Source organism: Nicotiana tabacum, chromosome 19 (genome assembly GCF_000715075.1).
Source record: "Nicotiana tabacum cultivar K326 chromosome 19, ASM71507v2, whole genome shotgun sequence".
NCBI lineage: Eukaryota > Viridiplantae > Streptophyta > Magnoliopsida > Solanales > Solanaceae > Nicotiana > Nicotiana tabacum.
Window position 1 is genome coordinate 41,176,794 of NC_134098.1, and position 27,085 is coordinate 41,203,878.

At 41.1% G+C, this 27,085-nt stretch overlaps 1 protein-coding gene across 1 annotated transcript; it reads right to left on the minus strand.

The window, feature by feature from the left end:
• Positions 1 to 5,058: 5,058 nt before the first annotated feature.
• On the minus strand, positions 5,059 to 5,505 carry LOC142173443 (uncharacterized). The gene has a single exon (XM_075239033.1). It carries the CDS (start codon positions 5,503 to 5,505, stop codon positions 5,059 to 5,061), a length of 447 nt encoding a protein of 148 aa, XP_075095134.1.
• Positions 5,506 to 27,085: the final 21,580 nt, after the last annotated feature.

Genomic DNA, 27,085 nt, shown 5'->3' on the forward strand with positions numbered 1-27,085 from the left:
ACACAACACACCGCATATACCATGCCATCATAAGAAAACTACGAGAACTTCATAGTCCACTCCGAGTCACAATTAACTACATACTCAATTAGCCAAGGACCTTCCATTTGATTTCATCCAGGAGAAATTCACTATACACCACATGCTCCTCACACCAGCAGGAAAAATACCCCTCGAACCTTGGTAAAAACCATTGAGAACTCTTCGAACCCATTTGCACATAACCAAGCTATCAGAACCGAATTTCTCTAACTCAACCCAGCCACGCAGGTCGCCAAAACCCAAGAGCATTGCCACGAAACACCTGTAGAGACTAGCCACATCATAAGTACCCAAAGAACCGATTATATCCATTACTGTGCTGATCCAACCTACTACCACGCTGTCTTATTTCTCTAAGTCCCTTCCAAATTTACTTCAAATTGATACTTCTTCTTGGTTGAACACCACGATAACCCGAGTAAATTATATATCATCCTCAGTCTCTATGGCCATCTGTAGCCTGATACCATAAGTAAGGCCATCTGTGAATCTCCCCACCCTCTCCCTCTTAGTAGGGATCAAGATGCATGGCGAGCTTTTTATACCCTAACCTTGGGAGGTGCGACCGACACACGAAGCACGTGCGAACCAACATCTTTACATCTTGTGAACTAGGCCAATAAGGCCTCCAAATTGATATTCAAGTGAATACAGGTGACAATGGAAGAGACCTTAGCTGTAATTCATTTACACATACAAATACATATGTTGCCATCAGAATTACAACCATCATTTACACATATCTTAACACTAGTCTGCAAGCCTCTAAAAGTGCCAAAGGACATATGCAGACATATAACTTGGTAGGGACATGGCCCCACCATACCCAAAATAACCAGAACATACACTTCGGTACTTATTAACTTCTGAACAGCTACTCTGAAGGAGTGGAGTACAACGACCAATAGCTGGAACAAACAACCTAGTGGGGAGGGATGTCACCAGGTCTATCCGTACCTATGGGCATGAACACAACACCCAAAGAAAGGGGCGTCAGTACAAACGAATTATTGAGTATGTAAGATGATAACGTACGTAAATCAAGGGCGTAACATAAGAGATAGAAATACACATATATAACCCGAATACCGAAGACAAGCTACCGGGGCGTACACTATTATAACCATGAATCGTGAATGTATGCAAGATTTTGTAAAAGTCAAACCACTCATTGGGGCCATGCAATGATCATCATATATATATATATATATATATATTCAGCCACTCTTTGGGACATATCATCACACATCGCTCCATACCTGGTCACATAGAGGACTCGATCATACACGGCCTATGGAGGTCTCGACAGAACTCGGCCTCAACAGGACTCGGTGTAGTCGGCCACAACAGGACTCGACAACCTCACATTATCGTACCCGGCCAAATAAGGGCTTGGTAATATCTCACATCATGCTTCATCATACCCAACTGATTTAGTGGTTTCACAATAGGTGACGTACCAGGTCGACTATAGCATGGCTCGGTAAGGTAAAGTGTATATATATATATATATATATATATATATAAGTGTAATGCAAGGTTAACTTCAAGGAAATACCAAGATCAACGTAGAATGAATCATACTTTATTACTTCAAAATACTATCTAAAAACATTTCAACTGATAGAAACGTAACGTTAACGGTGAGAATATATTATATTAGAACAGAAGCAGCATTTCTGAGAAGATCCTAGAACAAACCAAGCTTACAACATAGAAATCCTTCAAAGATAAAGACGTTTACACCAAGTCATGCCAGAAAAGAAAGTTTTCCTACATACCTTATTGAAGAACTAGCTACACTCCTGTGGTGAATAACTTTGCCTCTAATGAGTCTCCAGAATCAACACATCAAGGCAATGAATATTATAGCGATGATTAAAGCTTCTTCACGCTAAATCATGCTAAATTTACCTTTGATTTAGCCTTAGGTTGTATGGAATTATAAAGGGGGGTTGGAGAGCATTTGAATGAATTTAGAGTGGGTGACACTTCCTAAAAATGAAAGAGAAAGAACTATTCTACCCTTTATACCATATCAAGCTTAGAAAATTCCGCCACCCCACATGCAAAATGGGTTACCCCGCACCGGTTGTTGTGCCCGGTAGGACAATTGGAGAAATCTGGTTGCATGCAGTCGCCTTTTGCCCATTAACGTGTCACCATCAGGGTGGTTGTACTTAAACCTCGTAAATCATCGACTTCACACGTGGGGGAAAAATAGTGTGGGGGTGTAACATCTCCTCCCCCCCCCCGAACATTCATCCTTGAATGTTGAGTTATAGTCATTCCTTACAAACTTCTTTAGTCATTGTGAGTTATGCCAGTCATAGTAGTTTCATTGCTGCTTCCTGTAGCAGGGAACAAATGGGGGTACTTGAATTTCATATCTTCTTTAGATTCCCAGGTCATTTCTTATTTATTATTGTTTCTCCAAAATACTTTAACCGAATCTACGTCTTTGGTTTATAGCTTGCGAACTTGATGATCTAGGATAGCCACCGGAACTTCTTCGTAAGATAACAGGGATAATACGAGATGGATCGCTCAAGTACTTCCGAAGCATTGACATGTAGAATACCGGATGCACTACTTCCAATTCTGGGGGCAACTCAAGCTTATAAGTCACTTGACCAATTTTTTGGATAATTCGATATGGTCCAATATACCGGGGACTTAGTTTGCCTCTCTTGCAAAATCTCATCACGTCCTTCATAGGCGACACCTTTAAGAATACCCAATCTCCTACGACGAACTCTAAATCTCATCATCGGTTATCCGAATAAGATTTTTTCTTACTTTGAGTGGCAATAATCGAATCCGAATCATTTTCACTTTTTCCACAGCCTGTTGTACCAAATCAAGACCCAATAACATTGCTTCACCAATTTCGAACCAGCCATAGGAGATCTCCACTCTCATCTGTATAGTGCTTTATATGGTGCCATCTAAATGCTAGCATGGTAGTTATTGTTGTAACCAAATTCAATGAATGGCAGATGATCCTCCCAATTTTCCTTGAAGTCCAAAACACATGATCGCAATTGTCCTCGAGCATCTAAATGGTACGTTAAACTTGACCATCTATTTGTGGATGAAAAGTCGTGCTAAGTTTGAACCTCGAGCCCAATCCTCTTTGGAATGATCTCCAGAAATTAGCTGTAAACTTGGCACCTTTGTCCGATACGATGAAAGTCGGAACCCCATGGAGTCAAACTATTTCTTTGATGTATAGCTTAGGATATTCTTCTATCGAGAAGGTAGTCTTAACTGGTAGAAATTGAGATGACTTAGTGAGTCTATCCATGATAACCCATATGGAATCAAATCTTTGGCGTGATCGTGGTAACCTGGTAACAAAATCAATATTGATCATCTCTCATTTCCTGGTTGGAATTTCCATACTCCGTAGTAATCCTCCCAGTTTCTGGTGTTCAATCTTAACTTGTTGCCAATTTGGACATTGAGCGACATATTCAACAACGTTCCTCTTCATGCCATTCCACCAGTACAGCTGTCGAAGATCATGATACATCTTGGTTGTTTCCGGATGAATAGAGTACCGATATTGGTGAACCTCCTCCATGATCTGCTCTCGGAGTCCCCCAACATCGGGTACACATAACCGGTCCTTATATCTAAGGACCCCGTCCTCGGATAGCTCGAACGCTGGCTTTTTCGGAAAGGGAATGCTTTCCCATAGATTTACCAAAACTAGATCATCATATTGTCGTGCTTTTACTTAGGCTACATGCGAGGATTCAACAATATTTCAAACTATGGCTCCTCCGTTACCGGTATCGAGAAATCGTACACTTAAGTTAGCCAACCGGTACAAATATTTAGTCATCTCTAACTTATAATCTTCCATACGTCGTAGGGTGCCCATGGGCTTCTAACTTAATGCACCAGCCACAACGTTTGCCTTCCCGGGGTGGTACAAAATATCAACATCGTAATCTTTTAACAATTCAAGCCATCTCCACCGCCTTAATTTTAATTCTTTTTGCTTGAATATGTACTGCAAGCTCTTGTGATCTGTGAATATGTCAACATAGACACCATACATATGGTGACGCCATATCTTTAAGGAAAATATAACGGTTGCTAGCTCCAAGTCATGAGTGAGGTAATTCTTCTCATTCTTCCTTAGTTGTCTCAAAGCATAGGCAACCACTCTCCCATGCTGCATTAAAACACTGCCCAATCCCACTCTAGATGCATCACAATATATAACGTACCCCTCTGGTCCTTCGGGAAGAGTTAGCACTGACACCGAGATTAAATTGTCCTTTAACTCTTGGAAGCTCTTCTCACAATCATCAGTCCACCAAAATATTTATGCATTATGCGTCAACCTTGTTAACGGAGCCGCTATAGATGAGAAATGTTTCATAAACCTTTAGTAGTAACCGGCTAAGCCCAAGAAATTGTGCACCTAGATAGGAGTTGTGGGCCTTGGCCGATTCTTAACTGCTTCAACCTTTTGACCATCAACTTTTATACCCTCGTCCGATACAATATGCCCAAAAAAAGCCACTGAGTTCAGCCAGAAATCGCACTTGGAAAACTTGGCGTACAACTTGTGATCCCAAAGTGTGCGTAGAACCTTTCGCAAATGCGTTGCATGCTCTACTTCAGATCGAGAATACACTAGAATATCATATATGAAAACGATCACAAAAATCACAAAATATGGCCTTAATACTCGATTCATTAGATCCATAAAAGTCGATGGTGCGTTGGTTAGGCCAAAAGACATAACGAGAAATTTGTAATGCCCATATCTGGTCCGAACGGCTGTCTTAGGAAGATCTTCTTCCTTAATTCTCAACAGATGATACCCAGATATCATATCAATCTTTGAAAAATATTTAGCCCCTTACAATTGATCAAACAAAAATATTTGTTCTTAATGATTACCTTGTTCAGCTATCGATAATCGATATAGATCCTCAACGAACCGTCTTTCTTCTGAACAAATAGCACTGGAGCTCCCCACGGGGAAGTACTGGGTCAGATAAAGCTCTTTTCCAAAAGATCCTTTAGTTTAGCTTTCAATTCCTTTAACTCAACATGAGTCGTCCTATATGAAGAAATAGATATCACTTGTGTATCGGGTGGCACATCGATATCAAACTCGATCTCTCTCTCATATGGGATACTTGGGAGCTCATAAGGGAACACTTCGGGAAATTCACTAACATCTGGGACCGATCGGAGGGTGGGAGGCTTTGCATCTGCATCCCACACTTGCACCAGGTGATAGATACACCCTTTCACAATCATCTTCCGAGCCTTAAAGTAAGAAATAAACTTCCCTCTTGGCGCTGCAACATCAACCTTCCATTCAATAACGGATTCTCTTAGAAAATTAAAGTGAACAACTTTCGCCCAACAATCCACGTTGGCATAGCACGAAGCCAACCAGTCCATCCCCCTAATGACGTCAAATTCCATCATGTCTAATTCATTCAAATTAGCTAAGGTATGACAATCATGAATCACCACATCGCACCCTCGATATACCTGTCTAACTATCTCAGTCTCACCTATGGGCATAGATACTTCAAATGGTTGATGTTACAATTCAGGCTCTTTACCACATTTACTAGCAACAAATAGAGAAATGTACGACATGGTAGAACTTGGGTCTATCAAAGCATATACATTACGAAGAAAATGGATAGTATACCTGTGACCACATTCGATGATTACTCTAGATTTTTTCTTCCCGATCATGCATAGATGCAGTTTTATTGTCTACCCGAGGTAGACGCTCTACCTCTACCTCTACCCCTACCTACCGGTGGCTACATGCCTTGTTCATGAGGGCATGTTGATGATGATGAAGTTGTTACAGATCTCGTTGGCGGTTTCTTGTTACCCACATCTCTCATTGGGAAAAAACGCATTATGTGACCAGGCTACCCACAAGAATAACATAAATTTGAACCCTAACGTCACTGTCCAAAATGATTTCGACCATACCGTCCACAATGCGACACCTGGGGCCTCATCCTACTAGGGTCTCCACCATATTGCAAGCTCTACCCTCGGGGATTGTAACTCTAGCCGGATTGAGTGGTTCGATTGCGACACTGACCCTGGGACAAAGTTGTTGCATTTGCTACTAGATAATATGGGTACTGAGTAAACGGAGGTCTGAACTCACCTCGAGACTCACCCATATCACCTTTAGACCGGGCCCTCTTATGTTGGCCCCGATCATGCTCTCGAGCAGCTCGATGTTGCCTTTTTTGATCCTCTAAACTCTGCGCATAAGCTTGAATATGAGCAATGTCCATATTCGGACTCAGAGATGCAGTGGTACACTCGTTGATCAAATGTGGTCCCAAACCACCCACAAATCAATGTACTTTATCCCTCATCTCAGCCACAACCAAAGGAGTGTACTTGGACAAGGAGTTAAATTGCATGTTGTACTCCCAAACACTCATGTTCCATTGTTCCAAGCGTAAGAATCTATCTTGCTTAGCTCGGCGGAGCTCAATAGGCAAATACTGCTGCAAAAATGCCTCAGAAAATTCCCTCCATCCTACTGGTGGAGCAAGAGTTCCCCTAGATTGCTCCCATGTTTCATGCCAAATCACAGCAATATCCCACAATCTGTATGAGAAAAGCTCTATAGACTCTGCATCAGTGGCATGGGGATCTTCGTTCGGATCTGTTCCTGTGAATACCGGGGGGTCCAAATTTATGAAATTCCGAACCTACGTACTAACTACTCTATTTGATATGGTAGGTGCCTGACATTGGGCCTGAGAGGCTACTAATCAAGTCAACAACTGTACTGCACTCCTCATATCTAGATCCTATTCAGGAACAACCGGGGGAGGAATCAGAGGCACATTAGCTTCTCTTTGTCATTCCGGGGGTAATGGTACTGTCCCCGAAGCCTGAGTATCAGCCTCATCACAGAGTTCGTGATGATTCATAGGGGCAGGTGGCACCTGGCTGGTACCTTCTCCTGCTTCTTCATTCAATCCTTGAATAATTGCATGTCGTCTCGTGGTAGGCATCGCTATAAACATAAACAAAATAGAGATTAAAAACGAACACATTACGATCTCGTTCCAGTGTACATTCTCGATCAAAAGGAAAGGTACTTATCCTAGATATCTCATAGCCTTCTGTTTATAAGTATAGTGCACGACATACCCATAAACAAGACTCTACTAGATACGGCTTGCAAATTCCCTAGGACAAACCTGCTCTGATACTAAGTTTATCATACCCAAACCTTGGGAGGTGCGACCAGCACATAACACCCAAAGGCCCGTGAAAACCGACGTCTATACCAACATCTTTACATCATGTGAACTGGGCCAATAAGGCCTCCGAATTGATATTCAAGTGAACACAAGTAACAATGGAAGAGACCTTGATTCACTTACACTTACAAATACATCTGTTTCCATCAGAGTTATGACCATCATTTATACATATCTAAACACTAGTCTGCAAGCCTTTAAGAGTAACAAAGGATATATACACACACATAACTTAGTGGGGATAGGGCCCCACTGTACCCAAAATAATTGGAACATACACTATAGTACCTATTAACTTCTGAACAGCTACTATGACGGAGTTGAGTGCAACGACCAACAGCTGGAACAAATATCCTACTAGGGAGGGACGTCACCGAGTCTATATGTACCTTTGGGCATGAACCCAACGCCCAAAGAAAGGGGCGTCAGTATGAACGAAGTACTAAGTATGTAAGACGATAAAGTACGTAAATCAAGGGCATAGCATAAGAGATAGAAATACATACATATAACTTGAATATCGAAGACAAGCCACCAGGGGGTACACTGCTATAACCATGAATCATGAATGTATGCAAGGTTTTGTAAAGGTCAAGCCACTCATTGGGTCCATGTAATATATATATATATATATATATATATATATATATATATATATATATATATATATATATATATATTCAGCCACTCTTTGGGACATATCATCACACATCACTCCATACCCGGCCTCATAGAGGATTCGATCGTACCCGGTCTCAGGAGGTCTATATAGAACTCGGCCTCAATAAGAATCAGTGTAGTCGTCCCTCAAGAGGACTCGGTAGCCTAACATCACACAACACTCTATACCCAGCCTTAGGAGGTCTCGATAGTACCCGACCTCAACAGGACTCGGTGTAGTCAGACTCAAGAGGACTTGGTAACCTTACATCATCGCACCCGGCCACACAAGGGCTCGATAATATATCACATCATGCTTTATCATACCCAACTAATCAGTGGTTGCATAATAGGTGTCGTACCCGGCTGACTATAGCTGACTATATAAGGTAATATATATATACATATATATCTATATATATATGCAAGGTTAACTTCAAGGAAATACCAAGATCAACGTAGAATGAATCATACTTTATTACTTCAAAATACTATCTAAAAACATTTCAACTGATAGAAACGTAACGTTATTCTGATAATTTTATATATATATATATATATATATATATATATATATATATATATATATATATATATATATATATATATATATATATATATATATAAAAGAAAAAAAAACAGCATTTCTGGGAAGAGCTTAGAACAAACCACTGTGACAACATAGAGATCCTTCAAAGAGAAAGATATTAACACCAAGTCATGCCAAAAAAGAAAGTTGTCCTACCTTGTTGAAGAACTAGCTACACTCCGGTTAACTTTGCCTCTAACGAATTTCCAGAATCAACACATCAAGGCAATGAATATTATAGCGATGATTAAAGCTTCTTCATGCTGAATCCTGCTAGATTCAGCTTTGATTTAGCCTTAGGTTGTTTGGAATTCTATAGTAGGGTTGGAGAGCGCTTGAGTGAATTTTGAGTGGGTGACACTTCCTAAAAATTAAAGCGAAAGATCTATTATGCCCTTTTATACCATATCAATCCTAGGAAATTTCTCCACCCCAGATGCAAAATGGGTCACCCCGCACCGGCTGCTGCGCCCAGTGGGACAACTAGCAAAATATGGTTGCATGCATTCGTCTCTTGCCCGTTAACGTGTTGCTATCTGGTTGGTTGTACTTAAACCTCATAAATCGTCAACTTCACACGTGGGGAAAATAATGTGGGGTGTAATAGAGCTAATCCAGGAATTTGGTCTCATATTGGGTAACAGTCATGTATCCTGCTGGAGGCGCTCAAACTGGCTACGGTAGTCCTCTCTCTGAGTAAAAAGGATGAACTTCTCCAAGAATAGCTCTGAGAACTGATCCCAAGTAAGTGGAGGTGAACCTATTGGTCTACCTCGAACATAGACCGACCACCACCTCTTGGCAGAAACATACATCTGAAATATCGCGACGTCAACTCCATTGGACTCCATTATACCCATGTTGCACAGTACATCATGGCAACGGTCTATGAAATCATGTGGGTCCTCTGAAGGTGTACCACCAAATCGAATAGGAAATAGCTTGGTGAACTAATCCAACCTCTTCAGCCCCTCAGAAGACATCGCAGGTCTCTCCCCGGACTGTGTAGCAATGACCGGCTAAAGTACTCAGGCTGCTGGAACCACGTGAGTCTAATTTCCATGAGCTTTCTGTACCAGTTTGGTGCCACATAAAATGCACATTTCTGGACCACGCTCTCCATAAGTCCCACTAAGCGGACTAGAGTGTCCTGAAGTACCGGGGTAGCAATAAACCCCTCTGGGACCTGAGCTGGTCCTACTGGAATGGTCTAAACAAGGACCTCCTCCTCCTGCTCAATCTGAGGCTCTGCAATAGGTGCTGCTGTACGTGCTCTAGGCTGAGCTCTGCCCCTACCTCTGCCTCAGCCCCGGCCTCTACCCCTGGTAGTGGCAGCAACCTAGGGCTGCGGCTCTTGTCCCGTTGTGGATATGGTGCGTGTCCTCACCATCTGTGAGAGAACAAGAATATAATGATTCAAATTTCAATGATAGAATAAAGTCTCACGACATAGTAAGAAAGAAGTAAAATTTTACCTACCTTATAGCCTCTAGAAGATAAGTGCAGACGTGTACCGATCCTCCAGACTCTAATAAGCTTGCTCATGACTCGTGAGACCTAGGCAACCTAGGGTTCTGATAACAACTTGTTATGACCCAAAATCCCGACCGTGGGGCTGTGATGGAGCCTAACGTCCACTTGCTAGTCAAGCCAACATTATTACACAATTAATCATTTTTAGACCAACATGAAAGCAATAAAATATGAATTAAAGTTGTAGAATTTCAAAGTAGATATAATAACTCCAACACCGACTAGCCGAAATCCGAAATCTGGTATCAAAAGTACATGAGCGTACTAAAATTTGCTACAACCAATGTCTTGAATAAAATACAATTGTTCGAAACAAAATAAATAGTAAAGCTAGATAAGGAAGGGGACTTCAGGGACTGCGATCCTTGTGCAGGTCTACCTCAAGTCTCCAGATATAGATATGATCCGAGCAGAACTCTGCTAGACACCACCGGACCAACACCAGGATCTGCACAAGAAATGCAAAAGTGTTGTATGAGTACAACCAACCCAATATACTCCGTAAGTGTCGAGCTTAACCTCGACGAGGTAGTGACTAGGTTATGACAAGACACCTTCTAAAATCTTGTGCAGATATATACATAAAGAAACTAAATAACAAGTATAGCATTTAAAATAATAACGTGAAGGGAACATGTAAAAAGGGAGCAAGATCATAACAGTAGGTACAAAATCACCAATTAACCTCTTTTCAAAATAAATAACGATGCATTCAAGTAAATTCACAAATCCGAAAATCAAGTGAAAAAATGAATCCATCAAATGATACGGCATCACCTGTCGTGCTTTTACTCTCATCTTCATCATATAATATGATAAATGCAATGGTACGGCATTACCCTTCATGCTTTTACTCTCATCCTCGCCATATGATATGATAAATAAAATGGCACGGCATCACCCTTCGTGCTTTTACCCTCTTCCTCACATGATATGATAAATGATATTAAGGTAATCAAGTGCACGACATCATTCTTCGTTCTTTAATCCTCACAATAACTCAATCAATGATAATAATGTGCAAAATAAGGCACGACACCACTCTTCGTGTTTTCACTCTTCCTCACCAAGTAACAACAATAATTCAAAGTATCAAGCAAGGTGGGAAACTAACTTCAGCTTTAAACGTGGTGTTATGATAAACAAATTCAACTTACGATATCCTAACAACTTTAAATTAATCAATAACTAAACACGAAGTGAACAGCCAAAGCATAACAATATAACTAAAGCATAGGAGGCATGACAAAAGAAGCAACATGGTACAATATATCAATTTCCACCTGCATGTTTTAACCCATGAGATAGTTTCAAAAGGGAAAGTTTCAAGTATCTTGGGTCGATTATTCAAGGCAATGGAGAGATTGACAAGGATGTTACTCATCGTATTGGAGCTGGATGAGGTGGAGGCTCGCCTCGGGGGTTTTGTTTGATAAGAATGTGCCACCTGGACTTAAGGAAAAGTTCTACAGAGTGGTGGTTAGATCGGCTATGTTGTATGGGGCTGAGTGTTGGCCTGTCAAGAAGTCCCATGTCCAGAAGATAAAAGTAGCTGAAATGAGGATGTTGAGATGGATGTGTGGTCATACCATGAAGGACAGGATCAGGAATGAAGTTATTAGGGACAAGGTAGGAGTAGCATATATGGAGGACAAGTTGCGAGAGTCGAGGTTGAGATGGTTCGGGCATGTGAAGAGGAGAGACATAGGTGTTCCGGTCAGGAGGTGTGAGAGGTTGTCCATTACGGGTCTGAGAAAGGGAAGGGGCAGGCCTAAGAAGTATTGGGGAGAGGTAGTTAGGTAGGACGTGTCATTGCTCTAGCATATCGAGGATATGACCCACGATAGAAAGACGTGGAGGTCGATGATTAGGATTATAGGTTGATAGATAGTAGTGTGTTCCTCCTAGGCTTACCAGTAGTACTAGGACTATTTTTGTGTTATCTTATTCATGATTCTTTACTATTACACGATATGTCATTAGTGCTCGTTACCTTAATATATTGTTGTTACTATTGTTTGCTACTTTTGCCTTATCTCCTCTGTTCCTTGAGCCGAGAGTCTATCGGAAACAACCTCTCTATCTTTATAAGGTAGGGGTAAGGTCTGCGTACACACTACTCTCCCCAGACCCCATTTATAGGATTACACTGGGTTCGTTATTGTTGTTGTTATTATGCTTTAACCCATGACGATGCATATATAGTCGTCACCTTGAATGTACGTCCTCCCACACATAGTTCATATAGCAAATAGACCAACAAGTCCTAATTCTCTCAAGTCAAAGTTAAAAATGACACTTACCTCACACTGCAACTAAATCAATCAACCACGACCTTGCCTTTCGAATAAGCCTCCAAACAAACCGAATCTAACCACTTATTGATCAAACAATCCAAAATAAACTTTAGAAACTACCCACGAATGAAAAAGGTTCAATTTTGATCATTTTTAAAATAGTCAACAAAAGTCAACCTTGGGCCCGCTTGGTCAAAATTCGAGATTCGGACCAAAATCCGATCACTCATTCACCCCCGAGCCCGATTATGTAATTTGTCTCAAAATTCGACCTCAATTTGAGGTCTACATTTCAATTTTACAAAATTCCTAAGTTCTACCATGGAATTCATAGATTTGAAGTTAAAAAACCTCATGAAAAGTAATGGGAATTGATAGAAAATTAATTAGAGTTGCTTAACAATGAATTTGGGAAGAAAATATTCTTCAAAAATTGCCTCTAGAGTATTTGGGTTTGAGAAATGATTTAAAATGAGCTAACTCTCGGTTTTCTCCTCTTTTACCCAGCTACAGACGTCGCATTTGCGAACACTTGTTCGCAAATGCGATGCCCGCAAATGCGATACACTGATCGCAAATGCGATCATTGTATCAAATGCACAGAAGTCGCAAATGTGAATTGCCCACCTTCGCAAATGCGGATAAATTCTTCACATTTGTGAAGTTGACCTATATGCCCAATGGTCGCAACTGCGACCGAATAGTTTGTAAAAGCGACTCTCCCTCCTTCGCAAAAGAGAACTTTACCTCGCAAATGTGAGATCCCCCAGCCCCGCCCCTTTATCGCAAATGCGTTCATTTGACCGAAATACAAGCCAGATCTTGGAAATGCGAGATCTGTAGACCTGAGGCACCAACAGTTTTTGCCCAAGCAATCGTAAAACCAACCAAACTCATTCGATACTCACCCGAAACTCACTTGAAACATACCCGAGCCACTCGGTCTCCAAACCGAACATGCACACAAGTGTAATAACATTATACAAACTTGATCGCTACCTCAAATCATCAAAATAATATCAAATAACAAGAATCGATCATCAAAACTTAAGAATTTTTATCTTAAACTCAATTTTCACAATTTTACACATAATGCACCGAAACGCGTTCGGATCACACCGGACCCTAACCAAACGTGAGTACAAGTTCAAAAATATCATACGAACCTACCAGAATCGTCAAAACACCTATCCATGGTCGTTTACCCAAAATATTGACAGTGGTCAATCCTAACCTCATTTTAAGTTAAAAATTATATTTTTATAAAAATTTCGCATTAACACTTTCCGAAAAGTGACTCTGACCATGCACACAAATCAATAAATATTAAAAAACGTTATGAGAGGTCTGAGAACACAAAAATTAAGGTTAAAATGACCAATAGGGGTCACATGGACAAAACACAAACACCTCAAAGCGCAATATCATAATTTCTTTTCATCCCAAAAAATATGCACAGTAGTGGAAGTGCTTAAATGTTAGCATGGTACAGCCTTTCCGTTAGCCATGAGAGCACAAACTTGCTACTTGAAAGAAACATTTACATTTAAATTTTATTTAAAGGAATTATCTGGCAATTGTCACAAAGTAAAGACAAACACCTACTAACATTTTTCAGCGAAAACCTAATATAAAAATAACATAAGTGAACTAATTCTCCTAGCATGTAAATAAAGCAGAGGCATTTCAAGCATCCGTTAACTCTGCAACTACAACTTGATAGCTTAGAAGATACGTTCAAGTTCATGATATAAATATTGCGGAAGCACTTCAACTGTGACCCTCAGTGATGTTATCAATTGAGTTAGCACACTATATGGTATTAGCATATTGCTACAACAGAACAACTAAAGTATTTCCCATGGATATATTGATAGTCTTAAACATCTCTATTAAGATGTCAACTAATAATGAGATATGCCTAAATGCTATTCTGGTAGCCTTTTAGAAAAGTTAGTCATTTAAGAATCTTTTAGAGCCAATGAATAAATATGACTGCGTTCTAGCAAAATAGAGAAATAAATTGGGCATTTTATGATCTTTGACGTCCTGTCAAGTGAAGGACAAATCACAAGGTAAATTGTTTCCTCCCATATAATATCATATTAATTCTGAAGAGGTTTTCGCTCCCAGGCAGGCCATTAAGTACTTTTGTCTATAACATACATAGTAATTTACTAAAGCTGAGGTACAAAAGAAGGCCAATCAGAATCAAAGAAAATCATGTACTTACCTTCTAGAGAGTAGCAACCCATTCACATTCCCATCCGAAAATATTCAAGAAATTCGTGCATAACTATATATGAGGAACACGTTGCCAATTGAAGAATAAACCACGGCATATGCCTTTTATAAATTTTAGCATAAAGAAGATCTCCTTCAGTTACCTCAAATGAAAGGATTCAAGTAACTTATAGGTTTCTGATAGATCACATACAACTACTACAAAGTACTCAAACTTTAGAATTTTGTCCCGTAAAATAAAGAAAAATATCACAGAACTGCAGGGGAAAGTACCACATGTATGAAAGTATTATCCTTGTCAACGTTTTTGAAATAACATTCTACCAAGATAAATACTCTTTATACTGATGTAATACCAACTAAAATGCACCGCATCCAAACAAAAGAAAGAAGCTAATGCAGTAATAAGAAGCAGCGCATTTTAAAACATGCTCGTCTATGATTATAAGATTTTCCATCAATCTTAGCAAAAAGAATTCTATAAATAAATCTTCAATGAAGAAAGAATTTTATCACAACTAAAGCATACAACTTTGAACTTTAAAGAGAAATAGTTTACATCTACCTTGTTAATTCAATTGCTGTAAAAAAGTAACAGAATGTGAAATAAATAACACAACAGAAAAGTACCTCGGTAGAGGAAAACCTCAATTTAAATTTGTCCTAAAAACTAATTGAAGTCGAAACAAGCTAAGTAAAACAAACCTCAATACAAGAAACCAGATTAAGACTTCTTAGCAGCTTTAAGTTCATGGGAATTGGGTCGAAGCGCTTCACGGATGATTGAGAGTAAAACTCTAAAGGAGGGAACCCTAACGATGTGACGACCCGATAGATCATTTTGAGTAATAGCCTTAAATTCTGTGTTCTGAGGTCTCTCGTAGCTTCATTTGATATTATAAGACTTGCGTGTGATCCGTATCGCTTTTCGAAAAATTTGTAGAAAATGTAATTTTTGGCATTAAAAAGAACTAGAGTTGACCATGGTCAACGTTCTTAGTAAAAAATTTAGGATCGGTATTTTGACGATTCCGGTAGGTTCGCATGATTTTTTAGATTTGTACACAAGTTTAGTTGGGGTCCCAGAAGACCCGAGGGCATTGCGCGTTTCGTGGAACGTTGGAAAATGAGTTTTAAACTTTGAAAAATCATAAGTTTCAATGGTCGATTCGTGATTTTTGATGTTATTTTTATGATTTGAGCGAGTGAGCAAGTTTATGTGATGTTATTACACTTCTGTGCATGTTCGGATTGGAGCGCGGGGGCTTGGGTGAATTTCAGATTGAATTCGGACCATTATTTGCCTTGTGAGATTGCTGTTTTTTCTGTTGGTGCATCAGTATTTCGCGATCGCGGAACTACTACCGCAACCGCGAAGGGGAAAATGGGACTGGGGCTGGATTCACTATGCGAATGCGAGAGTCAGACCATGAACGCGAAGGCTTGGGGGGACTATCCTTCGCGAATGTGGCGGTTTGGGATGATTGGGAAGGCAGGAGGAGTTCTTCATTGTGAACGCAACCTACTGGTCGCGAACGCGGAGGCTTGGCTGGAAAAATGTTTTTGCGAACGCGATGTGGACTTCTCGAACGCGAAGTCCAATGGGCCTGTGTACTTCGCGAACGCGACAGGTGGTCCTCCAATGTGAAGAGCACCTGATGCCCAATTGAATAAAAGCTGAAACACGAGATTTCATTCTTTTCCACTATTTTTGAAACCTAGAGCCCGTATTAGATAGATTTTCTAAGAGATTTTCATCCTAACTTCATTGGTCAGTACTTTTCGACTAGTTTTGATGTATTCTCAAAAACACCCATTGATTTTTAGCCTTAAATTTAGTAGTTAAAAGTTAGAAATTAGGGATTTTGGTAGAATTTAGTAATTTGGTAAAATTAAGAATTAGACGTCAAATTGAGGCCAAATTTAAAAATAAATCAAATAATTGAGCTCGGCGGTGAATGGGTAATCAGAATTTGGTCCGAATCTCGTATTTTGACCAAGCGGATCGGGGGTTGACTTTTGTTAAATTTTTTAATTTCATTAAAGATTGAACCTTTTTCACCCGTGGGTAGTTTCTAAAGCTTGTTTTGAATTGTTTGAACGATATTTGGCTAGATTCAATTAGTTTGGAGGCTTATTCTAAAGAAATAGTCGGGGTTGATTATTGATTTGGTTGCGGAAGAGGTGACGTATATGTAAGGTGACGAGAATATATACATTGTCGTGGGTTTAAGCATGCGGGTGAAATTTATCTTATTTGTACCATATTGTTTCATTTACTACGCCTTCCACGCCTTAGTCAGATTGTCTATTCTTTAATTATTCGCTTGCGTATTTATTGCTTATGTTGAAATTATTGTGATATCAAAAGTTGAGTTTCATGATTCTAGCATTTTTGTTGAGGTTGAAATTGCTTCTCACCTTGTTTGATAATTTGAATTGTTATGGTTTCTTGGTGAAGAAGGGTGAAAAGAACGAAGGGTGTTGCCGTGCCATATTTTGCATATTGACATTATTGATTGAGTGAATGTAAGGATAAAAGCACGAAGGGCGATGCCGTGTACATGCTTATTTATCATGAGAGGTTAAAGCACGAAAGGTGATGTTGTGCATATGCATTTCTATTGTGATCACGTGAGGATGAGAGTAAAAGAACGAAGGGTGATGTCATGCACTTGTATTTATTTGATATAGTGAAGTTGAGATTAAAAGCACGAAGGGTGATGCCGTGCGAGTTTATTTATTTCATTGTGTTACTCTATATTTGGTAATGTGAAACTTGACTTGGTGACTTCGTTGCCCATCTTGGAAAGAGGTTACTTCATGATTCTTTATTTATTATTTTTGTCTATTGTTCCCAATACATGCCCCAACTCAGTTGTTTCACTTGACTCTGTATTTGTTATTTTTTTATGCATATATATAACTGTACATGCTTATTATATGTGTCTTGCCTTAGCCTCATCATTACCTCGTCGAGATTAGGCTCGACACTTACGGAGTACATTGGGTCAGTTGTACCCATACTATATTTCTGCACTTCTTGTGCAGATTCGAGTGTTGGTCCCAGCGGCATTTAGCAGAGGCTTTCTCAGATCATATCTATTCAGGAGACTTTAGGTAGAGCTACACGGCTTTCGTAGTCCCAGAAGTTCCCTTCCTTATTTTGTTTTACTATTTACCTTGTTTCAAACAATTGTACTTTGTTTCAGACTGTACTTATAGTATTCTAGTCTCTCATGTACTTGTGACTCCGGATTTCTAGGATTAATATAGAATGAATTATTTATAGAGGTGTTTTATGTATTTCAGATCATTTCAGTCGTTACTTACTAATATTCTATTTTTTTAAAATTGTTAACATTTGTTAATTCTTTAGCCAATGTTGGCTTGCCTAACAAGTGAATGTTAGGCTCCATCACGGTCCCGTGGTTGATATTTTGGATTGTGACAAGTTGGTATCAGAGTACTAGGTTGCCTAGGTCTCACGAGTCATGAGCAGGCTTAGTAAAGTCTGGAGGATCGGTACAGAGACGTCTATACTTATATTCTAGAGGCTATAAGGCTTTAGGAAAACTTTCACTTATTTCTTTGTCTATCGTGCGACTTTATTTTATCATTGATTCTAAATCATTCTTTTATTTTCTCTCACAGATGATAAGGACACGTACCATATCAGTAGCTAATCAGGAGTCGGAGCCTCGGGTTGTAGCCATTACCAGGGGCGGAGGCCGGGGCCGAGGTAGCGCCAGAAGCAGAGCTCAACCTAGAGCACGCGTAACAACACATAATGCAGAGCCTCGGATTGAGCAGGATGAGGAGATCCCTGTTCAGACTGCACCAGTTGGACCAGCTCACGTCCTAGAGGGGTTCATTGCTACATCGATACTTCAGGATGCCGTAGTCCGCCTGGTGGGCCTTATGGAGAGTGTGGCCCAGACTGGTGTGTTCCTTATGGCACCAACCATCTATCATGCTGGGGAAGGAGCCCAAACTCCTGCTACTCACACTCCAGAGAAGATGGATCATGAGTATGAGACTCCAGCAGTTCCGCCAGTTGGAGCAGCTCAGCCTATTATTGCTACACATTTTAGGGAGGGACCCGCGATATCATCTGAGGGCTGAAGAGGTTGGACAAGTTCACCAAGTTGTTTCCTATTTGTTTTGGTGGTACACCTTTTGAGGACCCCCAGGATTTCTTAGACCGGTGCCATTAGGTATTGCAAAACATGGGTGTAATGGAGTCCAATGGAGCTAACTTCACACTGTTTTAGATGCATGGCTCCGCTAAGAGATGGTGGTAGGAGTATGTTCGGGGTAGACTAGCAGGTTCACCTCCTCTCATTTGGGCTCTGTTTTCATAGCTATTCTTGGAGAAATTCATCCCCTTCACTCAAAGAGAGGAATTTCGCAATTAGTTTGAGCATCTCCAGCAGGGTAGCATGACCGTTACCTAGTATGAGACCAGATTTGTGGACTTATCACGCCATGCAGTTATCTTGTTCCCTATAGAGAGGGAGAGGGTGCGTTGGTTCATTGATGGCCTTACTTATGGTATCAGTCTACAAATGGCTAAAGAGACTGCGAATGATATTTCTTTCACTCGAGTCGTAGAGATCGCTAGACGGATTAAGAAGATTCCTGGTCAGGGTAGAGACATGGAAAATGAGATAGGCCTCGTCAGTTCGGTAGTTTCAATGGTGCCTCGTCTGGAGGTAGGGTTAATTTTGGTAAGGGCCATCCACCTAGACTGTGTCATTCAGCACTTCAAGCATCTCCCGGTGCTTCAGGGAGTCACGGTTCTATTATGCCTTACTCTGGGCAGCCAACATTTAGTGCATATCTAGCTCCTATCAGTGCACCACAAAATTTAGAGTTATTAGGGTCGTTATTCAGGTCAACAGTCACATCAGCCAAGGGTTTGTTATACTTTGGGACCCAAGGCACGTCGCGAGGTTTTTCCCCAGGTCATAGAGCAGCATGCCACAACAGGGTACTCGTGCTATAGTTCTAGCACCGGTTGCTCCACCTCCTGCCTAGCTAGTTAGGGGGAGGTGTCAGGCAGCTAGAGGTGGAGGCCAGCTAGTGAAAGGCCATCCGAGAGGTGGAGGTCAGATTGGTGGGGCTCAGCCCCGTTTCTATGCATTTCCAGCTAGACCTAGGCAGAGTTATCTGATGCGGTCATCACATGTATTGTTCTTGTTTGCCATAGAGATGCATCGGTTTTATTTGATCCTGGTTCCACTTATTCTTATGTGTCATCCTATTTTGCTTCATATTTAGTTATGTCTCTTGATTCCTTGAGTGATCCTGATTATGTGTCTATGCCCGTTGGGGATTCTATTATGGTGGACCGGGTCTATCATTCATGTTTGGTCGCTCTCGGGAGCTATGAGACTAGGGTTGACCTTCTGTTACTTAATATGGTGGATTTTGACGTGATTTTAGGTATGGATTGGTTGTCACCTTATCACTCTATCTTGGATTGTCATGCCAAGACTATGACGTTATCGATGCTGGGGTTGCTTTGATTGGAGTGGAGAGGGACTCTCGGTCGCTCCACTAGCATGGTCATTTTATATGTGAAAGCTCGGCATATGGTTTAGAAAAGGTGCCAGGCGTATTTGGCTCATATCCATGATTTGAGTGCGGAGGTTCATCCCCTGGATTCGGTTCCGGTGGTGAGAGAGTTTCCAGAGGTGTTTCCTATAGACTTGTTAGGCATACCACCCAATAGAGATATCGACTTTTGCATTTTCTTGGTTCCGGGCACTCAGCCTATTTCTCTTGCACCATACTGTATGGCCCCAATTGAGTTGAAAGAAAGAACAGCTACAGGATTTGCTTGATAAAGGATTCATAGACCTAGTGTCTCGCCTTGGGGTGCACCAGTGTTGTATGTGAAGAAGAAGACGGATCTATGAGGATGTGCAAAGATTATCGGTAGTTGAATAAATTCACTATCAAGAATAAGTATCTGTTGCCAAGGATTGTGACTTATTTGACCAGCTTCAAGGTTTCAAGGTATTTTTGAAGATTGATTTGAGGTCGGGTGTCCCTAAGATTGCTTTTCGGACTCAGTATGGTCACTATGAGTTCTTGGTGGTGTCATTTGGCTTGACTAAAGCCCAGCAGCCTTTACGGATTGTATGAACCAGTGTTCAAGCCTTATCTGGATTTCTCTGTAATTCTCTTCATTGATGATATCTTGGTTTACTCCCGTAGACGAGTGGAGCATGAGCAGCATTTGCGGATCGTACTTCAAACTTTGAAGGATCGTTAATAATATGCCAAGTTTTCAAAGCGCGAGTTCTGGTTGGACTCGATTGCCCTTTTGGGGCATGTTGTACCATCCGAGGGCATCAAGGTGGATCTAAAGTAGATTTGGACAATTCAGAACTAGCCTAGACCTGCATCAACTATAGAGATTCAAAGCATCTTAGGTTTGTCGGGTTATTATCGCCGGTTCGTGAAGGGGTTTTCATCTATCTCAGCCCCACTGACCAGGTTGACCCAGAAGGGTGCTCTTTTCATATGGTCCGATCAGTGTGGGGTGAGTTTTCATAAGCTCTATACTGCATTGACTACGACCCCAATGTTGGTGTTGCCTACAGATTCGGGGTCCTATACCATTATGATGCAACACATATTGGGCTTGGCGCGATATTGATACAGGACGGTAGGGTGATTGTGTCACAACCCAAAATGCCAACTTGTCGTGATGGAGCCTAACACACTTGCTAGGCAAGCTGACAATCACATAACAACTAAACATTGGAATAAATATATTTTAATAAACTCAATAGCGAAAATCTCATAAATATCTAATAAAAATAATTGAAATACTACTACAACCATCCCCAAAAGAATCTGGGGTCAACGAGTACATGAGCACTACTAAGTATCAAAATAAACCAAAAACTCTAGTACAACTGTCCGAATAATATAACAATACTGAAGAAAATAAAAGGAAAGAGAGTCAAGGTCTCCCTACGTAATACCAGCTACCTTAAAGTCTCCAAGAAAGTAGTAGCACAGATCTAGAAATCACCACGTCCAGATGCATCTGGATCTGCACACGAAGTGTAGAGTGTAATATGAGTACAACTGACCTCTTGTACTCAATAAGTAACAAAACTAACCTTGGGCTGAAAGCAGTGACGAGATCAGAAGAAAACAGTTAGAGTCCAATATAATGACTACATAGGTTTAATGATGACATAAACAATCAACAACTAAGAGAAATTATCATAGTCAGCTCGTTCATGATACGGAAATTTAGACATGCTTTCAAGTTCAACAATTAAAGCTCAACACTGATAGGAACATGTCAATTACAGCTAACATGAGGAACGATTTCTACATGTCATATATGCATGTCAAGGAACGATTTCACGGTGATACCCCCAAGTACTCACACTTTCAGAAAATACTCAATATGTCTGCCAAATGCCCACACAACTCACACACAATCACTCAACACTATGCGGATGCTTGTCATCAATGCCCCTCACCAAAGCACGTGTATATATATCAATGTGCCTATGCCCCCTACTGGTATGTCAAACTTCGGAGGGGAGGATCCTTCCCAAGAGCTAATATTAAGCAAATAAGTCCTGCTACGGCGTGCAGCCCGATCCACGTAATAATAACGATAAAGCCAATATGGCCTGCTACGGGTGTAGCCCGATCCACAATAACACTCACAACTTGGCTCTCAGGACCACCTCAATCATCAATCTCTCAAGTCTCAAGAGCTCACAATCTCGTACCACTCAGCCCAAACAATGATAACATGTGATGTAACATTGAATGATAAACAGAGACTTAGATATGATATGCAAATAAAGAATCATGACTGAGTATATAATTAGAGTTAGAGAAGATAACTCAAAACAACAGAAATAACCTCGATAGCTCTCAACCGAATAAGCACATAGCCTAAGCATGATTTCTAGCATGAATCATAGCTCATTTACTCTAACAAATAAGAATTACACGTATAAAACAAGACAAAATAACCATATAGAATAGGCTGTGAAAAATAACATAGGTTAGATTTTTTTACCTTCATTACATAAATTTATTGTAGAAGATGAAAAGTGATTAATTGATAGGTTTAATTTGGAAATCCCATGATATTAGTGCATAGATAAATTCATATGCTTAAGACATTGTATATTGTCGAAATCGAGCTTGTCTATGACATGGTAGGTCAGGTTCGGAACATGGCAATAAAGGACTGAAGATTGATCCAAGTCTCACTGGGCTAGAACCCGGGGTGGGAACGCCCGCCTTCAAGAATATCGAGGTCGTGATCCCGGAATCGATTCTAGCCTGAACGAGCTCGAAGAAATACTATTAGCATAACAAAAGACCTAAATATCTGTGATCGGTCGAAAATTACGGTGGGAATCTCGGCACGTATTAATGAGGAACTGACAATCGGCAAATCAAGAGATGTTTTATCTTTTATATAATTGTAACTAAAGTAGGACTCCTCTACTATATAAAAGGGGTTTGATAATTTATTTAACACATTATAACACGTATTCCAAAGCAATACATTATTATTTTTCTATTTAAGCTCTTCTTCTTCTATCTCGTGATACCGATCAAAGTGCATCTGGCTCGAGGTTGGCTAACCTTCCAAGATTGAAACTGTCAAACTCGTGTGGTTTGAATTTACTTTATCATTGTTTATTTCAATTGCAACTTAATTTATCACTTTGTATCAAGTTAATCCACGTATCCTTAAAACCACTTACAAATTTAATTTTTATCCGATTTTGAGGGTAACCAGTTTGGCACCCACCGTGGGTTTAAGGATAATAGTGGTTATTTGATACAAATTTCCATAACACACACTACTTTACACTTGTTCTTTGAAGTGTCTCTAATTTCAGGTTAAAGCTCAAAATGTCAAACTCTCAATCAGCACCCCTACATGTTGACAATGAGTCCGGCCATCACGGTGAAAATAAAAACATAGTGCCCAGTGACGAGGTACCGCCCGTTGATCCCATCGAAATTCCGGCCGTGGACCCGATTGACGCTAATTCACATGTGGCTATCAACGCAAACCTGCCAACCGATCCCGAGAATAGCGTTTGTGGTGGAGCCCGATCGACAGCTCAAAATACACAAAACATTAGAGGAGACGGGATCAATTTACGGATGATCTTCAAAATCTTACAGGCTCAACAGGCACCGATAGCTCAGTTACAGAACCAAAACCACGCACCTTACAGAATTGAACCCGATCCGTCCGAGGAAGTAACCCGCAGGGATGAACCGGTCATAGAGAGGTCGAATGAAAATGAATCGGGGACTAACCCCGAGATCATAAAGATGCTTGAGGAACTAACAAAACGGGTAGAATCAGGGGAAAAGAAAATCGAAGCTAATGATAAAAAGGTAGAAACCTACAATTCCAGGGTTGACCAAATCCCAGGCGCACCGCCGATATTGAAAGGCCCGGATTCCAAGAAGTTTGTGCAAAAACTTTTTCCTCTAAGTGCGATTCCAAAGCCGATCCCTAAGAAGTTCCGCATGCCCGAGATTCCTAAGTACAACGGAACGACCGACCCAAATGAGCATGTTACCTCCTACACATGTGCCATCAAAGGGAATGACTTGGAGGATGATGAGATCGAGTCTGTCTTGTTGAAATGGTTCGGAGAGACCCCATCAAAAGGAGCTATGATATGCTATCACAGCTTATCTCCTGATTCTATTGACTCATTTGCTATGCTTGCAGATTCTTTCGTAAAAGCACACGCCGGGGCTATCAAGGTCGAGACCAGGAAGTCAGACCTTTTCAAAGTAAAATGGAAGGATAATGAGATGCTCAAAGAGTTCATGTCCCGGTTTCAAATGGAACGAACGGACCTGTCACCGGTCGCTGATGATTGGGCCGTTTAGGCTTTCACCCAAGGACTCAACATTCGGAGCTCGTTGGCTTCACGACAGTTGAAACAAAACTTGGTGGAATATCCGACTGTCACTTGGGCCGATGTCCATAACCGGTATCAATCGAAAATCAGGATCGAAGATGATCAGCTTGGGGCCCCTTCCGGGTCCATGTATCCCATCAGAACCATCGACAGAGTTAAGAGAGATCGATCGTGAACCGACATCAAACAGGGATCGAAATCAACCGTATAATGGGGACCGAAGAATTAGCGGGTCCGGACGAAACTCTATAAGAAATGAAAGGAGAAGTGATCGAGGTCAGAACAACCGGGGACTCATGAGCAAAAAGAGTTTCGACAGGCCCGTCGGGCCTATAGAAACGCCAAGATTATCGGAGTACAACTTTAACATCGATGCCGTCGGTATCGTATCTGCCATCAGATGTATCAAAGATACCAAGTGGCCTAGACCTTTACAGTCCGATCCATCCCAAAGGTATCCCAACTTAATTGCAAATATCACAGCACTCATGGCCATAGAATAGAAGACTGCCGACAATTAAGGGAAGAGGTGGCCCGACTTTTCAACAAAGGGCATCTTCGAGAATTCCTGAGTGATCGGGCCAAGAACCACTTCAGGAACAAGGATTCTAATAAACAGACCAAGCAGGAAGAGCCTCAGCATGTCATTAACAAGATCATGGGTGGAGTCGACATTCCCCAGGGTCTGATGTTGAAGCGCACCAAAGTGTCCATCACAAGGGAAAAAAGGACTCGGGATTACATACCGGAAGGAACCTTGTCTTTCAACGACGAAGACGCTGAGGGGATTGAGCAGCCCCATGACGATGCACTGGTAATATTGGTACTCGTAAATAAATCTCGAATTAAGCGTGTGTTAATTGATCCAGGTAGCTCAGCCAACATCATCAGATCAAGGGTCGTAGAATAACTCAGCCTACAAGATCAGATCGTACCTGCGGTCCGAGTCCTAAACGGGTTCAACATGGCATGCGAGACCACTAAAGGGGAGATGACATTATCAGTGAACTTCGCCGGAACCGTACAGGAAGCCAAGTTATATGTAATTGAAGGGGATATGAGATACAACGCTCTGTTCGGAAGACCATGGATTCACAACATGAGGGAAATACCCTCGACGCTGCACCAGGTGCTGAAATTCCCAACACCCGGAGGAGTCAAAACGGTTTATGGGGAACAACTGGTGCCAAGGGGATGTTCGCGATCGATGAGTGATCCCGACATCCACACTCTCAACATCGGAGGATCCGAATCGGAGGGTCAAAGATGGGGCCAAATAGCAATCGCCGACACCAGCCTCGATAGGATTGGAGGAATGAGGGGTAGACGAGGACGACGACTATGGAGTCCCCAGATCTTTCATAGTCCCTGACGATTCCGACGCCACAAAATCAATGGTCGAGGAACTGGAACAAGTCATACTAATCAAACACTTACTCGATCAAAAGGTATACCTGGGCACGAGGTTAAGCCTCGAGCTCAGGAAAACACTCATTCAATTTCTTATAGCTAACAAAGATTGCTTCGCTTGGTCTCACTTTGATATAACAAAGATCCCGTCGGAGATAACCACTAACAAGCTAAGCTTGGACCCGAAGTTCCACCCAGTCAAGTAGAAGAGGAGACCCCAGTCAGAGGTCAAAAATGCTTTCATCAAGAATGAGGTATCTAAACTCCTAAAACTAGGGTCTATTCGGGAGGTTAAATACCCAGATTGGTTAGCAAACGAAGTGGTAGTCACTAAAAAGGGGAATAAATTAAGAATATGTATAGACTATAAATATTTGAATAAGGCATGTTCCAAGAACTCCTTTCCTTTGCCTAACATCAATCGCATGATTGATGCCATGCCGACCACGAGATCTTCAGTTTTCTCGATGCCTACTCCGGGTACAACCAAATACGGATGAACCCGGACAATCAGGAAAAACCCTCCTTCAACACTAAGTACGGCACATACTGCTATAACGTGATGCCATTGGGATTAAAAAATGCCGGTGTCACTTACCAACGTCTAGTAAATTGGATGTTCAAGGAACAAATAGGAAAATCAATAGAGGTTTACATTGACGATATGTTGGTCAAGTCCTTGCGAGCAGAGGACCATTTGAAACATTTGCAGGAAACGTTCGGCATATTGAAGAAATATAATATGAAGTTGAACCTGGAGAAGTGTGCATTTGGAGTTGGATTAGGTAAATTCCTTGGATTCATAGTATCTAACTGGGGAATAGAGATCAACCCCGACAAGATCAAAGCGATCGAAGATATCACAGTTGTGGACAATGTGAAGGTCGTGCATAGATTAACCAGACGCATAGCTTCATAGCTTCATCTCGAGCTCCTCTGGTAAGAGCCACTGATATTTCTTACTGTTGAAGAAGAAGAACAACTTCTCATGGACCTCAAAGTGCCAATGGGCCTTGGAGGAACTCAAGCGATACCTATCGAGCCCACTGCTACTTCACA

Bases quoted from the DNA above. Each gene is read 5' to 3' on its own strand.
- LOC142173443 (XM_075239033.1), bottom strand. From the start codon at position 5,505: ATGATGGAATTTGACGTCATTAGGGGGATGGACTGGTTGGCTTCGTGC.